The sequence below is a fragment of the Anomaloglossus baeobatrachus genome, chromosome 3, assembly GCF_048569485.1.
Source record: "Anomaloglossus baeobatrachus isolate aAnoBae1 chromosome 3, aAnoBae1.hap1, whole genome shotgun sequence".
NCBI classification, from domain to species: domain Eukaryota; kingdom Metazoa; phylum Chordata; class Amphibia; order Anura; family Aromobatidae; genus Anomaloglossus; species Anomaloglossus baeobatrachus.
This window is the reverse complement of record NC_134355.1, coordinates 392,714,584-392,741,868: the sequence shown is the minus strand read 5'-3', so window position 1 is coordinate 392,741,868 and position 27,285 is coordinate 392,714,584. Positions and strand designations below refer to the sequence as shown.

General features: G+C 40.1%; 1 protein-coding gene across 1 annotated transcript in view; it reads right to left on the bottom strand.

Annotated features, from left to right (window-relative positions):
- The window catches only part of COL9A1 (collagen type IX alpha 1 chain), a 287,994-nt gene that overhangs the window by 55,723 nt on the left and 204,986 nt on the right, over window positions 1-27,285 (bottom strand). Inside the window, exons 26-30 of the mRNA XM_075338439.1 lie at window positions 22,125-22,169; window positions 19,405-19,458; window positions 19,138-19,191; window positions 15,005-15,058; window positions 14,445-14,516 (exon numbers count right to left, since the gene is read on the bottom strand). Of these exons, the coding sequence (XP_075194554.1) occupies window positions 14,445-14,516; window positions 15,005-15,058; window positions 19,138-19,191; window positions 19,405-19,458; window positions 22,125-22,169 (279 nt within the window). The remainder of the gene's footprint in view (window positions 1-14,444; window positions 14,517-15,004; window positions 15,059-19,137; window positions 19,192-19,404; window positions 19,459-22,124; window positions 22,170-27,285) is intronic.

Here is a 27,285-nt window from a genome sequence, read left to right as displayed (position 1 = left end):
TAGTCAAAAATTCAAATTTTTGTTTTTTAATATAGATTTTTTTTTATAATAAGACTATACAGAGAGAAAAATCACTGTTGGCAAGAAAAAATTATATTCTTATGAAAATAAAGCTACAAGGGAGGCAGAAGGTAGTCACACATTGATGCCCACCCAGAGCAACTACTACTCTTACAGTTAAACCCTGCGCTAGAGCAAAGAGACATGATGATACTGTTCCACCGCTTTCCATTTTGTAGACCATAGGTCACTTTATGTCTGCACCCTACCAAACAGCAGGAGTGGTCACAGGACGCCAACACAGGGGATGTGATGACATTTCTGCCCCAGGACTTTGATTGTGCTGGCAGACGTAATATGTTCTGGATTTAGGCAAGTACTATATATACTGTATATGAGTATTTATCTACATTTATTCATATGAGTAAGTACTTTAATTTTGTGTGGTGGGGACTACTGTGGAGACATCATACTGTATTTCGGCCTGTGGGGTCATCTAGGGGCATCATACTGGGTGTGGGGAAATGAAGTGCGGAGGCTCTATGTGAGGAAGTATAGTGTGAGGTACTATACTGCATGGGAGAATGTACTGTGGGGTCATCATAACGTGTGTGGGGGAAGAATGTAGTGTTGGAGAAATATACTGTGGAGCAATCATACTGTGTATGGGGGAAATAAACTGAGGGGTTATCATAATGTGTGTCGGAGCAGATTGTAGTGTGGGGGGAATATACAGTGTGGACATCTTACTCAGCAGGAAATATTACTATACATTGGAGGAATAAGGGTGCATTATTACTTTAGTTGAAAAACATGGGGCAGTATCAATTACTAAGGGGAAACTCATGGGGCATTAGTAAATGTGGAAGGGCACTTCCAGAGAGCAATTTTACCATGTAAAGGACAGACAGGGGGCATTTAAGAGGTGAAGTAGTGAGTACTATTACTATGTGGAGCATTAAGAGGAGCAATGTTACCATGCCACACAGAAGGCCCAGCAATAGGGGCAAATAAGGTAGCAACATGTTTAGCTTTAGGTAACAATAGGATGGGGAGTTTGTGCTTGTTGGTAATAGTTGCGAAAGGTGCTAGAAATATGAGAAGTCACATATATCTGTGTTGTAAACCCAGCAGATGAATCGCGGCCAGAAGAAATTGTCTTGTTATTCTGGGCCAGATGGAAAAAGAGTGTAATACATTAGCTGTAAGTCACTCTATAACTATACAGTGAAGTCTTAATAAAGCCTGAAAAATACACTATATGGTCACTAATATCCTTATGTATTAATTTTTGCTTTACAGTAACAGCATGTATATCTGCTTAGGTTTCCTTTAGCCACTATGAATAGGGTGTGCCACCCTAGTTAGCTAGGTTAGCTACGTGCTCAAATTTGCTCCAACAACCCCTCTCTCCCCCGCCCTGAATGCTGAACTATTAGCTATAAACAGGAAAACGTAAACTTATATCAGCTGATCACTAAAAGTGGCCCAATTGTGTGGCAATGCCTTATACCAAGGGTTAACTCTAGTAATAAGTTCTTGTTCTTCTCAGTACTGTATGCAAGGCAGGAAGTAACAGCTCACTTGGATGCCCATTTCCCGGTCTCTGGTTGTCTATGTCCAATCTTCGTTGCTTGGCCACATACACTGATCCTCTTCTGATGATGGTGTTCAGTCTTTGGGCTCCATTGGCGATAATATTCGGTCTTTGGGTTCCTCTAGCAACAATGTGTAATCTACGGGTTCCTCTGGTGACAATATTAGGCCATTGGGTTCCTATGGCAATGATATTGGGTCTTAAGTTCCTCTGGCGATGGTATGCAGTCTTCAGGGTTTCTCTGACTATGGTATGCACACTTCAGGTCCCTCTGGCAAAGGTACTTGACTCAGTGCACTTTCGCATGATTCCCCTGCAGACAACATGGGCCTACTCTGCTGCAAATACAACCATTCCCATGATGGTCTTGACACCAAATCCTACTTCCTGCTGTCGGCCCAACTTTTTATATTGGTTCTTGGTGACCCTAATCTTCCGGTAGATGGCACTGTTGGTGCACCAATGCCATGGAGCACTGAATATGAGTACCTTCTTCTGGCCACCCTCTTACATATGTATATAATATCATGTTATCAGAAGCACGTCAGCAGTTTACACCGGGCCTTGTGCTTCTGATAATGATATGTGTAGATTCACCGATAATAGGAAGTACACAGTCTTACAAACACTTGTCCATCAATTATTGGCTCATCTAAATGGGCCATTTAACTGGATACTTTCTAACAAATCTTACATTTTGTAAATAAAACAAGGTCAGGACTGGTAAGATTTCAGTTTATGAATGTAAACAATAATACTGACAACAAGCAAAGATTTAAAAATAGTGAGAAATTTGAAACAAAATATTAGTAAAATATTCAGTATTGAACAACCTCTTTGAGACAAACTCTTGATATACCGTATTCATTCTAAAATATTAAGATATATGTACGCTTTAAACATATTAGTATATAATATTTTATAAGATCATGTCTACGCTGACATTACTTATATACATAGCTCTTCTTTATGTAGATTGATTGACTTAAGTATATTAATATAGAACTTTAAGACAGCCGAGTATTGTTGGGTACCTATCACACCCATCAGTACGCAGCGCAGTGGGATTTTATTCTTCTACTTCTTGCTTGCAGTAAATAAAATAGTTTTGACATTACTACGGAGATGTTAAAACTTTTACAACAATCCAGCGTCATCCCTGGAGCCTGTCAAATCTCAGGTCTACTAGAGGCATAAATGATTAGTGATCACAATGGAATAAACATGGAGCCCAGACTCTTCGCTTGTAAATGCCTTGTGCTTCTTCCTGTTCCCCATTTATGTTGCTGGATATAAATCTTATGGAAAAGAAGAAAGAATCCAGGGAACTGCTGCCATCAAATGCAGGTGAAACATTTCCTCTTCCCATTGTAACTTATTGTTAAAGATGATGGCCAACACCCTGGGAGAATGTCAACCTTCTTTCAGTGCTCAATAATTTTATATGCCACCTATTACACGCTTTTACACTGACTGCGCATAGACAATTCCCCCATACAGAGGAATCGTATACATGAAGTTCTCCACTTAAGACTCAAGTCTCTGAAGTGTTTCTCTTCATGTCAAATATGTATGTGAATGTCTGGAAGACAGCCCGCTGTTTGCCACAGACTACAATGGCGTACAAAGAGAATCATACATGTGCAGGTGGAGGCGCACACTGCTGGCAATAATAGCTTTTTTTCTATTAAACTATCTGACATTTTCTACATTTTTGTACTAAAAATTCTTTGACAGCTAACTTGACCTGATTATACCGAAAGGTGAATGTGAATGGCAGATTATCGTTAGCTCATCTCTTAAAGGAGTTGTCAGAAATTAATAATTAATTCCCAAATGGTTCATTACTAAAAAAGTGAGACAATATAATGAACATCTAGCAGAAACTCAGTCTCCAGTGGATACATGTATTTGTTTACGCTCTTCTATACAGGCAAACCTCTGGACAAATGGTGCGCAATGAAGTCTATGAATAAAGTATGTCCAGAGAGGCTGCTGTGCACAAGTTCATGTGAAAATAGGGATATTATGCCCATGCGGTGCAATCATCCAGAATGTTTGGAAAAATACGATTTTTAACTTATGAGCGTTATTTATTAATTTCACTTAACCCATTTGTGTTAATCTAAACTATGAAGGCTTTAACCACAGGATATTGGCTTATTAACAATTACAGCAATTCATTTTTCCTACATGTCCCTGCATTTCTTATATATTACTTATTCAAAGCCTATCAATCACATCTGTTGCAGTGGATTTCCTTTTGTCTTTAAAAAGGTTTTTCCTATATACCGAATCTGCCATCTACTCTTAAGGGTGCTTTACCCGCTGCGACATCGCTACCGATATATCGTCGGGGTCACGTCGTTAGTGGCGCACATCCGGCGCCGGTAGCGACATTGCAGCGTGTGACACCAAAAAGTGACGATCAACGATCGCAAAATCGTTCAAAAACGGTGATCGTTGACACGTCACTCCTTTCCTTAATATCGCTGCTGCCACAGGTACAATGTTGTTCGTCATTCCTGCAGCATCACACATCGCTGTGTGTGACACCGCAGTAATGAGGAACATCTCCTTACCTGCGTCCACCGGCAATGAGGAAGGAAGGAGGTGGGCGGGATGTTACGTCCCGCTCATCTCCGCCCCTCCGCTTCTATTGCCCGGCCGCTTAGTGACGCCACAGTGACGTCAATATGATGCCGAACGCACCTCCCCCGACGTCGCTGACAAGGTATGTGCATGTGACGCTGCCATAGTGATAATGTTCGCTACGGCAGCGATCACCAAATGTCGCACATAAGACGGGGGAAGGTGCTATCGCGCTCGACATCGCTAGCAATCACTAGCGATGTCGCAATGTGTAAAGCACCCTTTAACCTTTGAACTCAACCAATGGGGTAGAATATTACAATTTAAATTTTGGTTGCTTTAACAATTCATGTAATGAGAAAGTAATTAAAAATAATCTCACAAATTCCTATATAATCTGGGTTCTTGTGAGCAGAGATGAGTGAACCTGAGGTTTGGTTTTCGAAACAAACCCCGAATTTAAAAATCAAGGTTCAGGGATCTGATACTTTATATACAAACAAAACTCGTGTGAGCAACGCTGTGCTCAGGTATGCTTGGTGCTCAGCCCAGGGTGAGCCATGTACAGTGTTTGAACAGCGCACACTGGGGGTTACAACAGCATGATTACATGTAGTGTGCAAAAACAAAAAGAAGTTTGAAAAAGCTCACCCTGCCTTCCCCGGAAGTGATCTGCTTATGGCTGGCTGTATGTGGGCAGAGACTCAAACTGCCAGTCAGTGACTGGATCTGGGATTCGGGTCAAGCTCGAGCCTGTAGAGCTAGGCTCGTTTGCTTCCGGAAAACTGAACCTCCATGGGACCGCTCATCTCTACTTGTGATAACTCCTAGTTGCCCATAAGAAAATACAAGTGTTGCAGCAATTTCACCATTGCAGTCTGAAGACCAAAAGTCACTATGGAACTCTAGTCTAAGTTATGTTAGGAACTTTCTAGAAAAAAATCATTCATATTAGCTGTAAAAAAAAGTATAGTGATGGAGCAGTCTGAAATTTTACGTGTTGTTTATCATTTCAATGACTCAAGTAGTAATAGCCTTCAAAATAATAATCCATAATATCTTAACAATTACATATACTTTAAGAATTTAGATAGAAATAAAAAAAATGTTTTGTTATTTTTAACAATTAAAATGCAATTACATACAGTAGCACAACAAAGTTAATCTTGAAGGACAGTGACATCAAACACAAAAATGTCAGTACAATCCTCGGATGAGCAGATCAATTCATCAAGTCTGCAATTTACAGTTCACATAAACAGAACTGCTCACTAGATAAACCCAAATTGATTCATCAGCTTTGAAGCTCAAAGCAGGAAAATCAAATCCCAAAATCAATCAGTTTGCTGATATCTAATATTAGGCCAGACTAGAAAATTGACTTATGAACTGAAGATTCCAAATCTTATCCTGGAATTTCATTGCAGCAATGATAAAAATTAAAGGGGTTTTTGCCATACCAGTGTAAAATAAATACTGTAGTAATATCTGCCTTTGCTCACCCTACGTCAGTCCGTCACTGCCACTCCACCACTGCTCTTATAATTATTTATATCTGCAGCTGTGATATGATATCAATAGCACTGCAGGCAGTCACATCATCTACAAAGTCATTGAGCCCAGTAATGTGATGTCATCACTGCGCCCAAAAACACTTGTGAGAGCCGTGAAAAAGATGCAACAATGAACCAGAGAGGAGAGTACATTCTGATTTTATTCTTTATTATTGTGTGCAAAATGCTGATGTTGGTAATCACCTATACAAGTTATAATATTGGCACCTAAAACTCCAATTTAGAGTCATTTTATGGTCATAGTGGTTTATGGTTACTTCAGGGAACATTCAGGGCCTCTTGTGTATTTCTATGACTTCTATGACTCTTGTATTGCCTGTACATATGATTTAGTTGTTGGAGGTCAATATAACCAACATTAGATCAGAAACATGCCAAATTTTGATTGTAGTATACACATATATGCTTAAATAAGCAATTATTCTGTTACTTGATTAATTTAAACTTACTATGGCTCATCTACCACCTGTACACTTGACTCACTCCCATCCCACCTCATCCCCAATCTCACCACAGTCTTCATCCCAACCCTAACCCATCTCTACAATTTATCACTAACAACTGGTATATTCCCTTCATGCTTTAAACATACCTCCATCACACTCATCCTCAAAAAGCCCTCCCTTAACCCTTCCTCTATTTTAAAGGGAACTTGTCATCAGAAATTTGGCTTTCAACCTAAATGTTTCCCCCTCTGCAGCTCCTGGGCTGCATTCTAGTAAGGTTTCCATACTTTTTGTGCCCCCTTTTAAACCAACATAAATACTTTATAAAACTGTACCTTTCGGTTTGAAAATCTTGTAAATCGTCCATGGTAGCGGGCCGTGTGGCGTCCGTTGCTGCATCTTACGCCATCCCCCATGCTCCAAATCATCCCTCAGGACGAAGCCCACTGCGCCCGAGGTCCCGTGCACGCCGGGACACCTAGTGACGTGGTCGCAGGCACGAGAGTATGGACGGCGCTGTGATTGCATCGCAAGTGCCCGCCCATACTCTCGTGGGCGCGCTCTCCCCTCTGTACGTTGCTCAGATCCTCTCCGTTTCTCCTGTAGTGGCCTGCTCCGCTCCTCCCATCTATTTCCTGCTGCAGGGTACGATGGGAAGGAGGTGACATCGGGCCGGCGCAGAACGCTGGAGGCAGTGGGGAAAGGGCGGGCACGAGAGTATGGGCGGGCACTTGCGATGCAATCACAGCGCCGCCCATACTCTTGTGCCTGCGACCACGTCACTAGGTGTCCCGGCGTGCACGGGACCTCGGGCGCTGTGGGCGGCGTTCTGAGGGATGATTTGGAGCATGGGGGATGGCGTAAGATACAGCAACGGACGCCACACGGCACGCCCCCATGGATAATTTAGAAGATTTTCAAACCGAAAGGTACAGTTTTATAAAGTATTTATTTTGGTTTAAAGGGGGGCACAAAAAGTATAGAAAGCTTACTAGAATGCAGCCCAGGAGCTGCAGAGGGGGAAACATTTAGGTTGAAAGCCACATTTCTGATGACAGGTTCCCTTTAAACTATTGCCCATATCACTTCTCCCCTATGCCTCAAAACTCCTGGAACAGCATGTCCATCTTGAACTGTCCTCACACCTCTCTTCCTGCTCCCTCGTTGACTGGCTACATTCTGGCAATACTCCATATGATACAATGCACCCCTATAGACCTCCATATATATTAATGCACACCCCATAGTCTTCCATATCATATAATCATTCCCCCATAGTCCTATATATATTATAATGCACCCCATAGTCCTCCATATATTACTATGGCCTCCCCATAGTATTCTATTTAATATAATGCACCACACAGTCCTCCATATAATATAATGTACACTCCATAGTCCTCCATTTCGTATAATGCCCCCCCCCATAGTTTTCCATATATTATTATGCACTCCCCATTGTTTTCCATATATATTATAAGGCACCCGATAGTCTTCCATATTCTATAATGCCCTCCCTATTGTCATCCATATATTATAATGCTCTGCATAGACCTCCATATGATATAATGCACCCCCCATAGTCCTCCATATATTATAATGCCCTCCCCATAGTCCTTCATATAGTATAAAGCACCCCCCGTCCTCCATATATTATAATGTACTCCATAGTCCTCCATATATTTTAATGCTCTCCCCATTGTCCTCTATATATTATAATGCACCGCATAGTCCTCTATATCATATAATGCAGCCCCCATAATCTTCCATATATTTTAATGTGCCCCCCATTTCCTCCATATATTATAATGCACCCCGTAGTCCTCCATATATTATAATGCACTCCCCATAGTCTTCCATATATTATAATGTATCATATAGTCCGCTTCATCTTATAATGCACACCCCCTAGTCATTTGGCCACCAGTGTATTCATTGAATTAAAAACAATAAATAAATACTTACCTCCCATCGTTTCCCTTCTGCTCTAGTGTCTGGTATCGGCACAGCAGGAATATAGTAATGATGTCATCGCACCTGATGTGCTAACACATCAGAGTGCAGAGACAGCGAGTAAATGATGAAGAAGGGAGCGAACAGCGGAGCGCTTTCTCTTTGTCATCATTGCTTTCAACTTTTTTTGGTGTCTGCCGATACAGTTGAATATGTGACCGGCAGAGGAGCTAGTATTGGCTCTGTCACTGGCCCCCCTGACTCACGGGCCCCATAGCGGCAGTATGGTTTGCCACCATTGATGGTATGCCACTGTCCATAAAGCATTTTTATCAAAAAAAGTTTATAAATCTAGTTTACAAACATATTAATGTGACCTTTGTAAAAAAAAAACATAAATAAATAATCTGACTCTTGTGAAACAAACTGGCCAGTGGCAGGTTCTTTGATAAGAAAAATGAATAAGCTTAATGCTTTTTAAGGCTTTTTGATTTTGATTTCAATTTGATTCTTAGCAGGGGATGCCCCTAATTCACATCCTTATGATATATTAAAATTGTAAAAAAAAAATATACCCACTGAGTTGTTATTGTCATAATTACTAAATCAAATCAGTCGGTAATGCAAAAATGATTTAAATCAAAGAAGTTTACATTTGACGTCTTTTATATAAAAGTATTTCACCCTCATATGTTATCTGTGTAGGAAACAACTGCACAATTGGACTTTAATATAATTATGATTTATTATAAGCTAATATCATCTTTACTACTTTCTAGCTGCTACTCTATATGATTAAAGTGGTTGTCTAGGACTGATATATTAATGATTTATCCTAAGGAGAGGTCAACAATATCATAGTTACATAGTTACATAGGTTGAAAAAAGACCTAGGTCCATCTAGTTCAACCTTCCTCCATCAATTATATATTTTGTCATTAATTCATTTATAACCAACACTGTTGTGTGTACTGAGGAAATCATCCAGCCCTTTATTAAAAGCCGTTCTAGTATCTGCCATTACTACCTTTTGTAGTAGGGCATTCCACAGTCTGACTGCTCTAACTGTAAAGAACCCTTTCCCATTTAGCTGCCAGAATCGCATTTCTTCCACTCACAGTGAATGCCCCCTGGTTCTTAGTATTGTCTTTGGAAGGAATAAGTCAAAGAATAAGCTAAACAAATCTAACTTTTTCAGCCTCTCATCATGTGGGAGGCCTTCCATTCCTTGTAGTAGTCTAGTTACCCGCCTTTGAACTGACTCTAACTTCTGGATGTCCTTTTTAAAATGTGGAGCCCAAAACTGGATCCCATATTCTAGATGTGGCCTTACAAGTGATATATAGAAAGGTAACAATACGTTGGGATCACGGGATCTAATCTCTCTTTTTATACACCCTAACATCTTGTTTGCTTTAGCAGCTGCTGCTTGACATTGAGTGCTGCTCCTCAGCTTACTTGTAACCAGAATACCCAAGTCCTTCTCCTGTTCTGTAGTCCTGAGTTTACTTCCATTTAATGTATTCGCAGCTATAGGGTGACTCCATCCTAGGTGCATTACTTTACATTTATCAACATTAAATCTCATTTGCCAAGTATCTGCCCATTCTGACATCTTATCCAGATTGTTTTGAAATATTGTTCTATCAAGGTCAGTTTTTAATATTCTACATAGTTTGGTGTCATCAGCAAAGACTGACACTTTACTATCAATCCCATCCACAAGATCATTAATAAAGAGATTGAAAAGAATTGGTCCTAGCACAGATCCCTGCGGTACCCCACTGCTGACTATAGCCCATTTAGAGAATGTACCATTTATAACCCATTTATCTGATGGGTAGGGGTGAAACACTAGGTACTCCTACTAGTCAACTGATAAATGGTGCTGTGACCGCCTGGAGGATAGAGTTTACTGCAGCTCAAGTCCCTTTTATTTCAATAGAACCTGAGTTGCAGTACCCAAAAACAGCCACTAGACCATGAACAAACTAGCTGTGTTGTTCTGGCATTCTACATTGTGCACTTCCAGGGCCATCAGCTGGTTGGTGCATACCATCAATATCGGTCTCAAACAACCCCTTTATAAAATTGCTTTCTATATTTTTATATATATATATAAAAATGTATATATATATATATATATATATATATATACATACACAGTACAGAACAAAAGTTTGGACACACCTCATTCAAAGCGTTTTCTTTATTTTCATGACTCTGAAAACTGTAGATTCACATTGAAGGCATCAAAACTATGAATTAGCACATGTGGAATGAAATACTTAACAAAAAAATGTGAAACAACTGAAAATATGTCTTATATTCTAGGTTCTTCAAACTAGCCACCTTTTGCTTTGATTACTGCTTTGCACACTCTTGGCATTCTCTTGAGGAGCTTCAAGAGGTAGTCACCGTAAATGGTTTTCACTTCACAGGTGTGCCCTGTCAGGTTTAATAAGTGGGATTTCTTGCCTTATAAATGAGGTTGGGACCATCAGTTGTGTTGTGCAGAGGTCTGGTAGATACACAGCTGATAGTCCTACTCAACAGACTGTTAGAATTTGTATTATGGCAAGAAAAAAGCAGCTAAGTAAAGAGAAACAAGTGGCCATCATTACTTTAAGAAATGAAGGTCTGTCAGTCCGAAAAATTGGGAAAACTTTGAAAGTGTCCCCAAGTGCTGTGGCAAAAACCATCAAATGCTACAAAGAAACTGGCTCACATGAGGACGGCCCCAAGAAAGGAAGACCAAGAGTCACCTCTGCTGCTGAGGATAAGTTTATCTGAGTCACCAGCCTCAGAAATCGCAGGTTAATAGCAGCTCAAATTAGAGACCAGGTCAATGCCACACAGAGTTCTAGCAGCAGACACATCTCTAGCACAACTGTTAAGAGGAGATTTTGTGCAGCAGGCTTTCATGGTAAAATAGCTGCTAGGAAACCACTGCTAAGGACAGGCAACAAGCAGAAGAGACTTGTTTGGGCTAAAGAACACAATGGATGGACATTAGACCAGTGGAATTATGTGCTTTGGTCTTATGAGTCCAAATTTGAGATCTTTGGATCTAACCACCATGTCTTTGTGTGACGCAGAAAAGGTGAACGGATGGACTCTACATGCCTAGTTCCCACTGTGAAGCATGGAGGAGGAGGTGTGATGTTGTGGGGGTGCTTTGTTGGTGACACTGTTGGGGATTTATTGAAAATTGAAGGCATACTGAACCAGCATGGCTACCACAGCATCTTGCAGCGGCGTGCTATTCCATCTGGTTTGTGTTTAGTTGGACCATCATTTATATTTCAACAGGACAATAATCCCAAACACACCTCCAAGCTGTGTAAGGGCTATTTGACTAAGAAGGAGAGTGATGGAGTGCTGCGCCAGATGACCTGGCCTCCACAGTCACCAGACCTGAACCCAATTAAGATGGTTTGGGGTGAGCTGGACCGCAGAGTGAAGGCAAAAGGGCCAACAAGTGCTAAGCATCTCTGGGAACTCCTTCAAGACTGTTGGAAGACCATTTCTGGTGACTACATCTCGAAGCTCATCAAGAGAATGCCAAGAGTGTGCAAAGCAGTAATCAAAGCAAAAGGTGGCTACTTTGAAGAACCTAGAATATAAGACATATATGTTCAGTTGTTTCACACTTTTTTGTTAAGTATTTCATTCCACATGTGTTAATTCATAGTTTTGATGACTTCAATGTGAATCTACAATTTTCAGAGTCATGAAAATAAAGAAAACTCTTTGAATGAGAAGGTGTGTCCAAACTGTTGGTCTGTACTGTGTATATATATATATACACGTGTATATATATGCATTTCCACATTTTCTGTAAATCTAAAATAATGTGCATAAAAAACTTCAAATCACATCTGCTGGTAGAGAACATGGAATGAAGTGAAGACATTCACCTAACTCATGAGGTCAACCAGTGATGCAAGATGTTAAGATGTATAATGGACAATAGAAACTTTGTTTTCAGAAACACTGAACCATAGGAACAGCTGGAGGGTAAAGCTAAAACAACTCTAGGTTTGAAATTTAGAGATATTAGTTTTTATCAACCTTTTGTACTTATGAATTGCAGTTTATTTGTCGGAAGACTCATAAAATGCTAATCAATTACTTAAAATGGTATTCTAAAGTTTGAAAGATATCTCTTACCCATGGGATAGGGGATAACTTTCTAATCCCTGGGTGTTCATCTGCTGTAGTTCCCAGAGATCCTTAGAAATGGGGTTCTGAAGAGCTGCAGCTGAATGAAGCAGTGGTCGGTCATGCGCACTACTGCTCCATTCACTATTACTGGGAGTGCTAGAGATTGCCAAGATCTGTGCTCAGCTCATCTTTGATATTCCCATTAGAATGAATGAAACGGCAATGTGCATGATCGACATCCTCTCCATTCAGCCGGGGCTCTTTAGAGTCCTGGTGCTTGAGATCAGTGGGGGCCACAGGATTGTGAAAACCAGCGATCCAAAAGTTATTCCTGATGCTGTAGATCTAGAATAATTTTCAAACTTTAGAGTGCCTCTTTAACCTCTACAGAGTTTGATGGCGAAAATACTAAATCAAATGGGCAATAACTTGTGAAAAGGCACAGACTTTGGATCACTGGTAAAACAACAACAGCTGTATAGCCCAAAGAAGAAGGTCCAATACATCTGAATAGATCCACTCTTATTAAATACGGTCCAGCTACTTGTGCCAAAAGTAGTGTCATGCAGTGTTCAGGTCCAGACTCATTAGGTGTCACAGAGGCGTCAGGCTCTGTTCACACTGCAGAGCCTTACAGGCAAACTGATGTCTTTTAATTGTTCAGCTAGAGCTGGGCATCAGCTGTTTCATGTGCTCTGTTCCTTAGTCCTGCAGCAGTTAATTCCTGCTGACCTGGGGAACACTGCTAGGAGCTCAGGTTGCTAATTACCAATCACAGCTGTCTCATCCCTATATAAGATTCTGGAGCTTTCTACGCAGCACCAATAATAGCTTCAACTTAGCTCCAGTAATTCCAGTCATAATGATAATCCAAATCATGATGATCTGTAGTTGCGATTTTGTGTGGTGTGGAAGTTCCCCTGTTGTGCGTTTACTTCCTTCCTTCTTCTCTATTCCTCTGCACACATATAATTACTCCTTTGTGTTTGAGTGCTGTGTGTACGAGTTTTCAATCTCTCTTATCCGTGTCATTTCTGTGGGGTTTCGTTATTGTGTTTCCAGACTGCCCCATAGGTGGAGGAGAGGGGAGTAAGATCAGAGCTCAGACTGGAGTCAGGGTTACGCTGGGGGCTCAGACCTGGCTACCATCAAGCCTACCTCTAAGATAAGGGAGAGCACAGGGTCTCAAGTCTGTGGGTCAGCCTAGGAGCCCCTGTTCTGTTATTTCATATGCCGTGACAGGTAGTAGAGGTAAAAAATAAAAAATAAAGTAGCATCTGTATTTATGACTGTGAACATTTATAGTACTATTAAATAAATTATTTCTAAGTACCTTTTACATACTTAAATAACTTTATCCAGAGCTGGAATATTCCCATATACAGTAACTATTACTTTCTTATAAACAGAAAGCCGTAATTGATACCATATGGACCTAGAGAATAGTAATGAAAAAACAACTGAACACATGAAAGATGAAAATTATATTTACAATTCAGTCAAACCCCTTCTTGGTATATAAGGTGCCAATTTGTCCTCTGTGAAAATATTAAGTTCAGATATCAACATTTTCATCATACAAAATGGCATATCTAACTGAAGGCTCAACATTTGCTTTTTCCTAATACTTAAGCTCTACTGCCTTGATGTACGCAGACACATAATTGGAAGAATTTCAATGGTTATGTTCACCGTTATCATTATCTCTGCATAATTTGCAAATGTTCCAGTTCTACCTCAATTATACATTTCTGGCCAAGAAGTGCTCCTTCTCATTCTGTTAATTACATGCCCTAGTTGTTACTTGCTGTCTAGCCAGCAGGAAGATATCCCTTTGTTAAAAGTGTCAGAGATTTTATTTTGCATTTGCCACTTGCTGTAGTGTAAACTGTCATATGCCGCAGTCTGCAGCGATCGCTCATATACATGCTCACATATGGTCATATTAAGTTAGGATTTTAAGACTTTATGTACACATCTCGATTCCAGCGCATCGATTTAAGCATTCATATATTTATTTTTAATATTAGTTTATTTTCACATGTATAACATTGTCACAAGGATCTAGTTGTGAAGTGTATAAACACTTAGTAACTTCATTGACATAATACTTACCCTGTCACCTTTAACTCCTGGAAGGCCAGAGGGGCCAGGCAGACCTAAAAAGCCAGGATCGCCTCGTGGACCCTTTAAAAAAAATACTGACATTAATTCTTTAGCACATAAAGTCGATACTGTGTTGTTCTTCAAATGCAAATTGTATTATTTTAAATAAGCAAAAAGGAAATGACAGTGATGACTGTTTATTCTTGGCTTCCCTTGCGAGCTACAATCCCCAAGGTTTACATTCCTTATGAACAGTGCATTCTTTCAAACAGGACCCTCTGTGCCGCTGCTATGTAAATACTGGCCAGGCTGCATAGAAAGAGGGCATTCATAGCCATGCTCATTACTTCCAGAGAACATCTTTTCACTTTGCTGCTCAGAATCTCGCAATGATTTCTTTCCCTGAAGTTCATTGCTTTATGTAATTATTCCAACCGGCCTGTATTTGTAGCATTTTTAGGATATTCAGATTTTTCAGATGTCTTTCTTAGTGCTTCAACAGAATATACAGTATATATATGTTTTTTTTCATTATCAAAAACTCTCAGCTTAAATATGTTTTTACTTACTAGTTTTCCAGGTGGTCCAGGTGGGCCTACAGGACCTGACTCGCCCCTGTCACCCTTAATTAAAAGAACAAAACAGATAAATAATATACATAAGCGGTATACCAAGGTTACATTCTGATAAATTCCAAATAAAACACAATCACGAGTATCACATCATTATTAGGGATGATCGAATACCTCAAATATCCTTTGCGAATATCCGATGAATAGGTCGCCGCTATGCGAATATTCGATGCGCAATATAAGTCTATAGGAAGCCCGAATAGTTCCAAATAGTTGTTATTCGGGTTTCCCATAGACCAACATTGCGCATTGAATATTCGCGAATAGTCGAATAGCGTCAACCTATTTGGCAAATATTCGCGAAGCTGAATATTCGAGGTATTCGATCATCCCTAATCATAATTAGAGGGGTTCTACTCAAAAGGATGAAAAGAACAAAGTTACCAAAGCCCCAGCCTTTTATTATGTGTCATGCTGGAAATCCTATCTGATCAGTCAGCAAGCAGGACATTATAAAGTAGGAGGAACCAATCAGATTTATATGTTGTGGGGAAATTATTAGTAAAATTTTCATTTTATTCAATGAAATCCCTGTAGTTTGAATGTATATGAGTCCAGTGGGTGGTCCTTTTCAGTGATTGACAGTCTTCCCTGTAGGAAGGCAGTCAGAGAGTGGAACAGGCTACCACATGAAGTAGTGAGCTATCTCCATCAATGGAAATTTTCAAGTGGAAACTGGATAAACATATAGCTGGGATGATTTAGTAAAGCCTGCACTTGCAGGGGGTTGGACTCGATGGACCTTGAAGTCCCTTTGCAACTCTACTTTTCTATGATTCTATGGCTGTATGCAGAAATAGCTGTCATTCACTTAATAGGACTATTAACTGGATTCATATGAACACAAACAGCAGAGATTCCAGTGAATAAAATACAAGTTATGAATGTTTTCCAACAAATCTATAACTCTTTGAGTGCAGCTTCTCCTTCCCAATGCCACGCTGTCCACAGTTTGGACTACATATACAACATTGTAAACAATAAATACATGGCTACATTAATTATACACTGAGGGATACGCTCCACAGGTTCCCACAGGAGGGGTGCCAACTTCAAAACAAGACATTATAAACAAAGAGAACAAAGAAGAAAAATGACACAAGAATAATTTGCAAACAAAGTAAATTTTATTGAAAAATATTCTTTAAAATATTTAGTATAGGTCATTCTTGTGATGTTTTGGGTATACTTCATGATATGAGACCTGTTCTGACCATTATGTGCCTTTGGCCCTATTATAACTAATAACCATTGGTCTCCTATCTTCATACCTTTTGGTTGGGTTTTACATATTGAAGCCACCTACCTGGTTCATACAAAATTCTTAATTATTTTGGTATTATTACATGAGTGATGGTATGGTTTTGGTTATTTCCAATGTGTTCCTTACCATATCTACGTTTTATCCATCCATACCTCTGTGACTTCATTTTTTCCATTCTCTTTGCAAATGTTTTGATCAATTGACTGTTTTGATACTAAATATTTTAAAGAATATTTTCAATAAAATTTACTTTGCAAATTATTCTTGTGCCATTTTTCTTCTTTGTTCTCCTTGTTTACATATACAACATGACAGGTTCCCTTTAAGAGAATGTGGTTGAGCTGGCCATGTGGCAGCCTGTGCAGAGACCCAGTTAGTAAGAAGGAATCTGTCACGCCAAAAATACTGCGATTATTAGATAACGTTCTAATACATTTCATGGATCACAATCTCTAACATCGGCAATAGCAAGATTTTCTTCATTCTGACAGTTAGTGCATTATCAGCATAATGTCACTTTATTTGAAAACTTTAAATAGTTATTGTAAAAATACACTTCCACTTTTTCTATTGTAAGAATATACACTTATAATTTGTGATCAATCTGACTGTATACCAAATAATGTAGATAAATAATAAGATACCCATTAAATAAAAAATGTGCAAAGGTACTATCAACTTTCTACATGGCTGTTCTGTTCATATCTGGGCACCAACGTATCAGCACACAAAGAACAAACCTCCAACGCTGCAGATAAGAAGCTGAATATCTGGAAATAACTTGTTTTACTTATCTTGTATTATATGTTTGTGGTATATTTTATTTTTGAGACAGAACGGTAAACTGACAATTGTACTGACTGCATGTGGGGTGTCCTGACTTTTCCCAAATAGAAAACATTAGAGGAAACAAAAATCCAACCTATGTTCTTGTGGGAGATAAGCTGCCACCAAAGATATATAACTTTCCTCTTTCTATTAAAGGGAACCTGTCAGTACATTGTATGCATAAGATTAGTGATATGGCTGTATAGATGCAAATGTTCCTAAAAAAATGATACTTTTTTATAGAGATCCAATGTTCAAGTCATGAAAAATCTAGCATGGAAGCCATATACAAATCAGGTTGGAAGGACGCACTGGAGATGTGTCAGTATACTTGGAAGATGCGGTCCAAGGGCATTGATATATTGATAGGGCACTTTCTACTTCATGCTCTAGCCCTGCCATTTAAATGATCTCCACCAATCACAAGTGGGGATTTCATGACCACCAATCGTCTGACCACCGAGGCCTCTAATTGGATGCAGGGTCAGAAGAATGGTGGTTGGGATGTCATCATTTCCTGTACATTGGAGGCCATCAAAGTGGCAACCCTGGAGCAGGGCACAAATTCTGGTAGTAAGTATAGATTACTTGCTTTGTTATCAGGATTGCTTCCCATTGGTAATAAAAATAAAAATGACAAGGAACCCCTTTATGAATATGCTAGGATTAGCTAAGTGCGCATGTGTATGGGGATTCAGGAAGAGTAGCTATTTTGGCTGAGCATCATCTACGGTGCATGTCTACGTTTACATAGAGTTCTATTGTCATGTCAAATAATGTATGGGAAGGGATAACTATTTCCAGATTTGAAGGTAATTTGTCACCAAGTTTTTGCCACCTAATCTGAGAGTAGTATACTGTAGAGAAAGGGACTCGGATTCCAGTGATGTGTCACTTACTGGGTCTTTGATAAAATCATTGTGTTGTCAGCAGGAGATTATCACTAGTAAACCTTTTGTTATGTAGTCCTCCATATTTAACTCTGTATATCCCTCCTCCACCACTGACTGATCGTTCATGCTAGTCTTAATGAATGAGCATTCTGGCGTTAGAGGTACATGATTCATTAAGGGGCACTTGACTATTAATGAATCTGGGGTGTCTGAAAAGTGGCATGCTCTACGCCAAATATACTGCTCCAGTCTGTGACTAGTGTAAGATTTATGTCGTAAGGTAAATGACAGCTTATTGACAATTAGACAAGATTTGGCATTATGCTACCCTTCAGCCCCATCATGTCCTATTTTGGTGGAGCTGGCTAAAATTATCGTGAAAATGCCAAAAAAATGTACGGTATATATTTTTACATATCCCCAAGTTCTGAAAAAAGTTTGCAACTTATCACAATGTATTATACTAAATATCACATGAAAATTCTTTCTTCTTGCAAAAGTCCACTTGTACCAGTATATGAAGGATGGGATTCACTGGGCTGTCTAGGGATCCAGAAGAAGAGAGTGTGGAAATTACCATTGCCTATAGGAGAAGGGGCCCAGTGGTACAAAAAGCAGCCGTTGGAAAGGAATGTGGTGTAATGGCTAAAGCCTAAAATAATTGCACCAAATTCTGGCACATTTCATTAAAGTCCAAAATATAATGTATATAATGTTAGAATGTAAGCCCGCAACGGCAGGGCCCTCTTCCCTCTGTACTAGTCTGTCTATTGTAACTTGTATATGTATTCTGTATGTAACCCCTTCTCATGTACAGCACCATGGAATCAATGGTGCTCCATAAATAAATAATAATAATAATAATAATAATAATAACAATAATAATAATAAAATACAACATAAAAATAGTTCCTACCTAAAAGCCGATTGTCAGTTGTCTTTCTCGGGGCATATTATACTATTTTTAATACATCATGGTCAGCAGTCATGTGTTGTGACCTTCCGATCACTTGGACTATATAACTAATAAGTGTTTTAATATACAATATTGTGTAACTGAATAATTTCCAAGATTGTTTACTTACTGAAGGTCCAACAGGTCCTCTGGGACCGACTTCCCCTTGAGGTCCTTGATCACCCTACAGACATACAAACAGATGGTCATCAGCTTTGTAAGAGTATAAATGGCAGATGCCACAAATGTATCTAAAAGAAGCTCCACTTGAGCATATGCACTCCTGGGGATTTATTTCTTATAGATATTAATGAGCTGAGGATATTATTTTTCTTGTGTTGGTATAAGGTCAGTATTAAATGTGAAAAAAACTACAGAAAACTAAATTAAATCTTACAGGTTTACCAGATTTTCCCATTAATCCAGCGACACCTGGAGAACCGGAGGTTCCCTAGAAAATACAAGAAAGATTAGAGAGTAAGAAATCCAAAGCTGCAATTCCACATTTGTTTTTTGTTTTTTTTTTTTATCAAGTTAACTTTATGGTAAAACTGACCTGGTAATATGATTCTTCAGGCCCGTATGAATACGTAGATACCAAACATGTAAAGCTTATTTTTTACTTAATTGGTGAAAAAAATTGGTAATTTGAAAAAAAAATGGCACCTTTGTCACCATTTTCCAAGAACTGTAACATTCTTATTTTTCATTATCTGGTGATGTTATGGTTTGTTTTTTTGTGTCCTGAGCTGACGTTTTTAATTATACCATTTTTAGGTACATGCGATGTTTTGACTGCCTCTTATTGCATTTTGTTACAATGTTATGGTGGTCACAAAAACATAATTCTGGCGTTTTTAATTTTTTTTTTTGTTAGGTTGCTTGCTGATCAGGTTAACTTATTTTATATTTTGATAGACAGGGCTTTATTAAAAGCAGCGATACCAAATATATTTCAATGGAGTAACGGGGGGGGGGGTTTGCTCATTTGTGGTTTTTTTATTTTTTTTCCATATTTTAAAAATCTTTTTTTTCCCACTTTTTACTGTTTTTACTTGTCCCCTTAAGGGACTTGAAGCTGTGATCTTCCCATAGTTTGTGCTGAACAGAGCAGTACATCATCTCTGCTTCGTACAGCAGAAATAACGGCTTACTATGAATGCCTGCTTATAGTCAGCCTTCATAGGGAGATTGTCATCAGCTGACCCCCGGCTGTCATGACAACTCATCGGCGCCCTTTGATCACGTCACGGAGCTGCCGATATGAGTGGGGAATGGAATGCTCCCCACAGGCTCGTGTTAAATCCCGCTGTCAGAGATTGACAGTGTGATTTAACTAGTTAACAGCTGCAGGCAGATCTCCTATCTGTCCACCGCTGTTAGAGGCACATGTCAGCTGATCAGATGAACCAACATGTGCAGGGAAAGATGCGGGCTCGGCATGGGAACCCACATCAAAGGAAGCAAAATGTCCTATGACATACCAGTAGATCATAGATCGAGAAGAGGATAAAATTGGTGTCATGATCCAAGACCGGTATTCCCCGCTCCAGAGTTTCCCCAGACCCGCCCTGGTCATGTCAGAGGTTAACTCCCATCAGCCTCGTTCTGGTTTCAGGAGACACTATATCTGGTCTATGAACCTGCATTCCTGTGCTGGTTATAGTTTTGCTCTGAAGCCTGTGACTGGTTCTGGTGAGATTTCCTGTTTAATCTGACTCCTTGTTACCGTGCCCTGACCTGTACCCTCCACCATTTGTGAGTATGTCCCAGTCCTGGATTTCCTGCTCCTATCACTTGTTTACCTATCCCGGTTCTTCCTCCTTCCCGTGTTTGTGCCTCCTCACCCTCTGGTCTTGTCTTCTGTTCCCTGCGCACTTTGTGTTTCCCTCTCCATACCTGATCTTCCGGCATCCGACTTCGATTCTGTTTTCTGACCTGATCTTGATCCTCCCTTTGCAGTGACATGACTTTTCTGGCTTGACCCTGACTACTTGACTACTCTATTGCCCCCTTGTGGTTCACCTGTGAACTGCTTGCTGAAGTTACTCTGCTGTAATTCAGCCTCCTTTCTGTTACAGTGTTACTTTGACACTCCTTTACTGCTCTGCTGCCACCTAGTGGGGAATACGGTGTACTACGTCTTACTAGCCCTTTGTACAGCGTGACAATTGGTGAAGGCATACCTAAAGAGAAGATTTGGGTCAAATACCCCAAAAATTAGCAGAATTTAATAGCAGGAGTGGGCCTGGTAGATTTAATACAATTTATGCCAGAAATTGTGGCAAATTGTACTGCAGAGAAAGAGATATGCCTAGTTTATTAAGATGTGTATACATCATACCCCAAACAGCTTTTTAGTATTTGCAGCATAAAAAATGTAAGTCTTAATAAATTCACCCTAAGGAAGAATATACATAAAAGTGTGCCATACAGAGTGCATTATGCATGCACAGAGTGCCCGTGGCTGTGACCATTGTGCTGTATGGACTCCATGCACTTCCATGCAGTCCCATGTCCTCTGGTTTGCTGTGTGAATAGCCCTAGCCCTGACCCTCAACATTCTCTTCAATCCAGCATAAGACTTCCATATACATGTATCATGGATAAAATCCCCAAGGATGATATTTAGTTGCTACTCCCAGGTTTGTCATTCCACTTTGACTACATAGTGTCCCTGGGGAAATGCAGTTACTAGCTAGGTGGAAATGTGATCAAGACTAGGAGTTGTTTGCTGAAATCAAATTGCAATTTACAGGCACGTGTAATCACTTCATATTGCTTCTCTCTATAAATAAAACATTTTTTGCAGGTAAAGCCAATCTGCCTCACATGTTAAAAATAACATTACTCAAACTGGATGAATACATTATATTTTTACCTCTGGATCATTTCTATCAATGGTTCCGTGTCTGCAGGAAGAGTCGTTAACCTTAATGATTGAACATCTTTCTAATGCCCAAATCATTTCTAGCTAATAAACTATCAACAACAGACAAATTACATGTGATAGCAAGAGTGATCTGCCAAAAGTAACAGTTGTAACACATAAAATGTACAGTGAGAAATCCTTCAAAATGGAAAGGAACATCAAGTGTAATTAAAGAGCCATGTTACCTTCTCTCCAGCTACTCCTTTTGCTCCTGGACTGCCTGGCAAACCCTATAAACACATAAAATGAAAATTAAAATTATGTATTTTGTAGTTTTTGTTAATTTTTGTTCTAAAAACAGAAGAAATTAAAAAAAAATGTGAGAAGTTTATTGAGGATACACATTGCAATTACAACCTTTTAGATATAGGCTAAACAGGTAACCGATAACAGAAAACCGGTGAACACATTTCTATGGGGGATGACAGGCATCTTGCGGTGCCTTAGATGGATGAGCATAGACGCAATGTTTTGAATAGACTCGAGTGGGAACATATGGTTTATTAGGAAGCCAAATAGGAACATTTTGCAGCAGTTGAAGTGAGACATGATAAGTGGCTTTAATTATAATCTTAGAACAGATTCCATCATTGTTCTACAAGTAGAGATGGCAGAGAGCAAAGATGAATGAAAAAGTGATAGATGACTGGCTATGACTTTTATTGTCCGATAATCATAATACATAAGTGCAGGATTGATGACGGTAGTGTATAACTTAGCTCGGTTCTTATAATTGCACTTAAATATGTGTGTTGATAGAAGTGCACAACCAGTAACTTTTGGATTCTGTTGCTTTATACGTGAACTGCACGTCAAACAAAAGTCATTACAGTGGAACCTTGGTTAACGAGAACAATCCGTTCTAGGAATGTGCTTGTTAACCAAGTTACTCCTCTAGCAAAGCAAGATTTCCCATAGGAAATCATTGCAATGCAGACAATTCGTTCCACAACTTGTTAGTTAAATGTCCCATCCTGGTCCCCTATTGTGCCATACCTCACATGCACAAACACACACAAACACGTACAAACGCACACAAACACGCACATATTATGCTCACCTTATCTTCCGTTTCATCACCGGACTCCTGCTTTTTGCAGTTCGCCAGTATAGGATGTGTATCGGGTAACCATCGCGACCGATGCCGGAACTTCTGCTGCCAGAGCGCTGACGTCAAAGGAAGGAGCTGCTTGCCTCTGATTGGTCAGCGCGCTGCCTTTGAGTAGCGGCTGACAGTGGAAGTTCCTCCCTCATCGTGATGGTTACCGATACACATCCTGTAGCGGCAAACTACAAGAACCATGAGGCTGGCGATGGAACGGAAGGTAAGGTGGGTAATAAGTGTGTGTGTGTGTGTGTGTGTGTGTGCGCGTGCATGTTTGTGAGTGTTTCTGTGTGTTTGTGCCTGTTTGTGTGTGTATATGTGGACTGCAAGAGTGGGTTAGAGCGCGGTGGAAGTACGGAACCGGAAGTGTGTGCGGTGAGTATTTTGCTCATACAGCAAAGCTTGCTCGTAAACTGAGTTACAAATTTACAGCAAGCTTTGCTCGTTAAGCAAAATACTCGCTAACTGGGTTACTCGTTAACCGAGGTTCCAATGTACTTGTTTCCAAGAGGTTTTCTACCATTGTCTTATTTAAAAGGGTTGTCTCATAAAGAAAGTACATTTTAATCAATAGAGCTTGGAAAAATAATAAGTTCCACAATTGGATGTGATTTAAAAAAATAGATCTGTGCTGAGATAATCTTATATATGTGCCCTACTATGTGCTGTGTAATGGCTGTGTCTGACTGTACAGGAACATGGTCTGATCATGCCACAGCTCGTGAGCAGGGGAAGATGCACAAGAGTATACAAACTTTTCAGCACGGGATCATAGCTGATTCTTTTTGTAAGGTAAACTATTTCCCTGCCTGTGTAAAAACATATTTTTCCTCACAGAAATAATCAACTATGATCCCATGCTGTAATGTCTATTTACTTTTTTGATTCCTCCCCAGCCCAGGAGCTGTGGTATGATCAGACCATGTCTCTGTTCGGTCAGACACGGCCATTACACAGTACATAGCGGAGCAGAGGTGCATGTGTAAGATTATCTCAGGACAGGAACATTTTTTTTAAACTTATTTGTAGAACTAATTTTTATTTCAAGACCTATTGATTAAAATGAACTTTGCTAGTGGAACATAATCATTAGGATTTCCATCATTTTTAGATCAAGAATTGTATAGTCTGTTATTATGATCTTACCCTAAACATTAAAGGAACCCAGAGTGAGAAATGAGCGACTCTTTAAGAGTTTTTTTTATTGTTTGTTTGTAAAGAGGTAATCCAGTCATTTTTTTACCATGTGATTAAAAACTAACAGGCAGGTAGTTGCTGCTCCATGTCAATAGAGTAGCTCTTCTTCTTCTGGGCTGCTCTGCCAACTGAGCATGACTGCTGGCATCAGGCTGATTGACAGTTGGCTCCCCGCAGTTAGGGGTACTTTGCACACTACGACATCGCAGCTGCGATGTCGGTGGGGTCAAATTAAAAGTGACGCACTTCCGGCATCGCATGCGACATCGTAGTGTGTAAAGGCTCGATGATATGATTAACGAGCGCAAAAGCGTCGTAATTGTATCATCACTGCAGCGTCGGCGTAATCCATGATTACGCTGACGCGACAGTCCGATGTTGTTCCTCGCTCCTGCGGCAGCACACATCGCTGTGTGTGAAGCCGCAGGAGCGAGGAACATCTCCTACCGGCGTCACTGCGGCTTCCGTAGAATATGCGGAAGGAAGGAGATGGGCGGGATGTTTACATCCCACTCATCTCCGCCCCTCCGCTCCGATTGGCCGCCTGGCATGTGACGTCGCTATGACGCCGCACGACCCGCCCCCTTAACAAGGAGGCGGGTCGCCGGCCAGAGCGACGGTCACAGGACAGGTGAGTCCATGTGAAGCTGCCGTAGCGATAATGTTCGCTACGGCAGCTATCACAAGGATATCGCTGCTGCGACGGGGGCGGGGACTATCGCGCTCGGAATCGCAGCATCGGCCTGCGATGTCGCAGCGTGCAAAGTACCCCTTAGGCCACAGGGAGCCGCTCACAATCGGCATCACATTGGAAGTCACGCCCCATCAACAGAGCAGAGCGGAAGAGAAGCTGCTGTTCAGTTGAAATGAAATCAGTTTAAACCACTGAAATGCTGGTAGGAGAGGTCTGTAATCGCTCTGTGGCAGCAGAGATCAGTATCGGGCACTAATAGACTAATAGCTCGTTAGTAACTGTATGCCTATTAGTGCCTAGGCATATTGTTGAAAAAAAGTCCCAGATTACCCCTATAAGTGTTGTATTTGCTTTTCTAATACGGGCATATGTGTGTGATCAGATGGTCTTTGACTGGTCATCCCACCCAAACACCACCAGAAAACAAGAGGAAAATTAAACTAAAAAATACTTATGACATGATTTTGCTTCACCAATTTTGGGTGGTTTGAAAAGAAAATACCAGACCCTTCAGTTCCATTTTGACCTTTAAAGGTGACTGATTTCTTCCCTTGATGAGTTTGCATGTTTTTTTTTTTCTATAACTACCAATCTTGATCCTTACATCTGCCCCATGCAAGTAAATACGTAAAACTACTGTATGTATGCCGCAGATACCGTTGGCTTACACTTACACATCCTCTGAAGTCATTCTATGGAAATCACTGTCTTAAATATACATCCATCACACTAAATTACCAATGTGTTTACTCATTATGATCCCTAGTTCATAAAATAATGAATATAGAAGTGAAAACCTGCTGCATGTCTATATACTAGAACCTATACAATAACTGCCAACTGGACCTCTGTCAGGGAAGGCAGGTAATTATCTCACATCAGCTGACTACACTTGGAAGTGATGCCGAGAAAGAAGCAGGTGGTAATTATTTTTTCCGTGAAAATTATGTCACAAGTACCTGTCAAAGTGTTAAGGATTTGTTGTAGATGACTATAATGATCCTTATTAGTGTAAACTGCTCTATAATTCATAAGATGTTCAAATCACAGTATACAAGGCTCTTAAAGGGAAAGTGTCATAAAATATAAACTATCGTTTATATTATGGTCCATGGATTAAAAAAATGATGGGTTTTTTTTTGTTCTTTGTTTATCCATATCATTATCTAGATTACAAGGAGCTGCTGATAAGTCTTTGGCTTTGTGATCTTTTTTTGTTTCTATGGTAACAAATGTTACATCACATGAAAGCCTTATGTGTCTAATATATGTTTTCAAAATTTTGTGTTTGTTGGTTATGGCAACAGTGTTCTACGCACATGGGAAAACAAAATGGTGGAGTCTAATATGATATTCACAGCAACTGAGATCAGAGGAGTGATAAAATACTTGTTTCTGCAAGGAAAATCTGCAAAGGATATTCATGGTGATATGTCGCAGACATTGGGGGATCAATGCCCTTTATGTTCCACAGTTAAGAACTGGGTTACCAAATTTAAAATGGGCCACTTCAGCACCAATGATGAGGAACGTCCTGGACGACTGAGAGTGGTTGTTGTTCCGGAGATCGTCGTTGCTGTGCACAACCTCAGACTGGAGATCGACGAATTTCAGCTAAAGCAATAGCAGACATCATGAGGATTTCCCGTGAATGTGTTTGTGTCATTATCCATGAACATTTGGACATGAGGAAGCTATCTGCAAAGTGGTTCCCTAAATGTTTGACAACAGATCAGAGAAGCATGTGAGTGAAAACGTCTCGGTCCATTTGTCAGCGTTTCCGGACTGATAAGAACTTCCTAAATTGACTGGTCACTATGAATGAGACCTGGATTTATTTGTATGACCCTGAAAACAAGGAGTAGTCAAAAGAGTTGAGGCACAGTGGTTCTCCTCGTCCAAAGAAGTTCAGGGTGCAAAAATCAGCCACTAAGGTGACGGTGTCTGTGTTCTGGGATAAGGAGGGAGTGCTACTAGTGGACTACCTTCGAAAGGTTTCCACCATCAATACAAGGTGTTATATTGAACTTTTGGACCAATTGAAGGCAGCTCTGAAGGCCAAAAGGTACAGAAAGCTGTCCAAAGGAATCTTGTTTCTGCAAGACAATGCCTCCACTCACACTGCACAAGCAACCACGGCAAAACTGGCAGACTTGGGCTTGCAGCTGGTTGCCTACCCACCTTATTCACCAGATCTAGCTCCCTCCGAATATCATCTGTTTCCAAACCTGAAGAAACACCTCAAGGGTATCAAATTTCACACCATTTCTGATGGCTGGCTGCTACAGATGTCTGGTTTGAGGCACAACCAAAATCCTTCTTTTTGCTTGGCTTACAGAACTTGGAATAC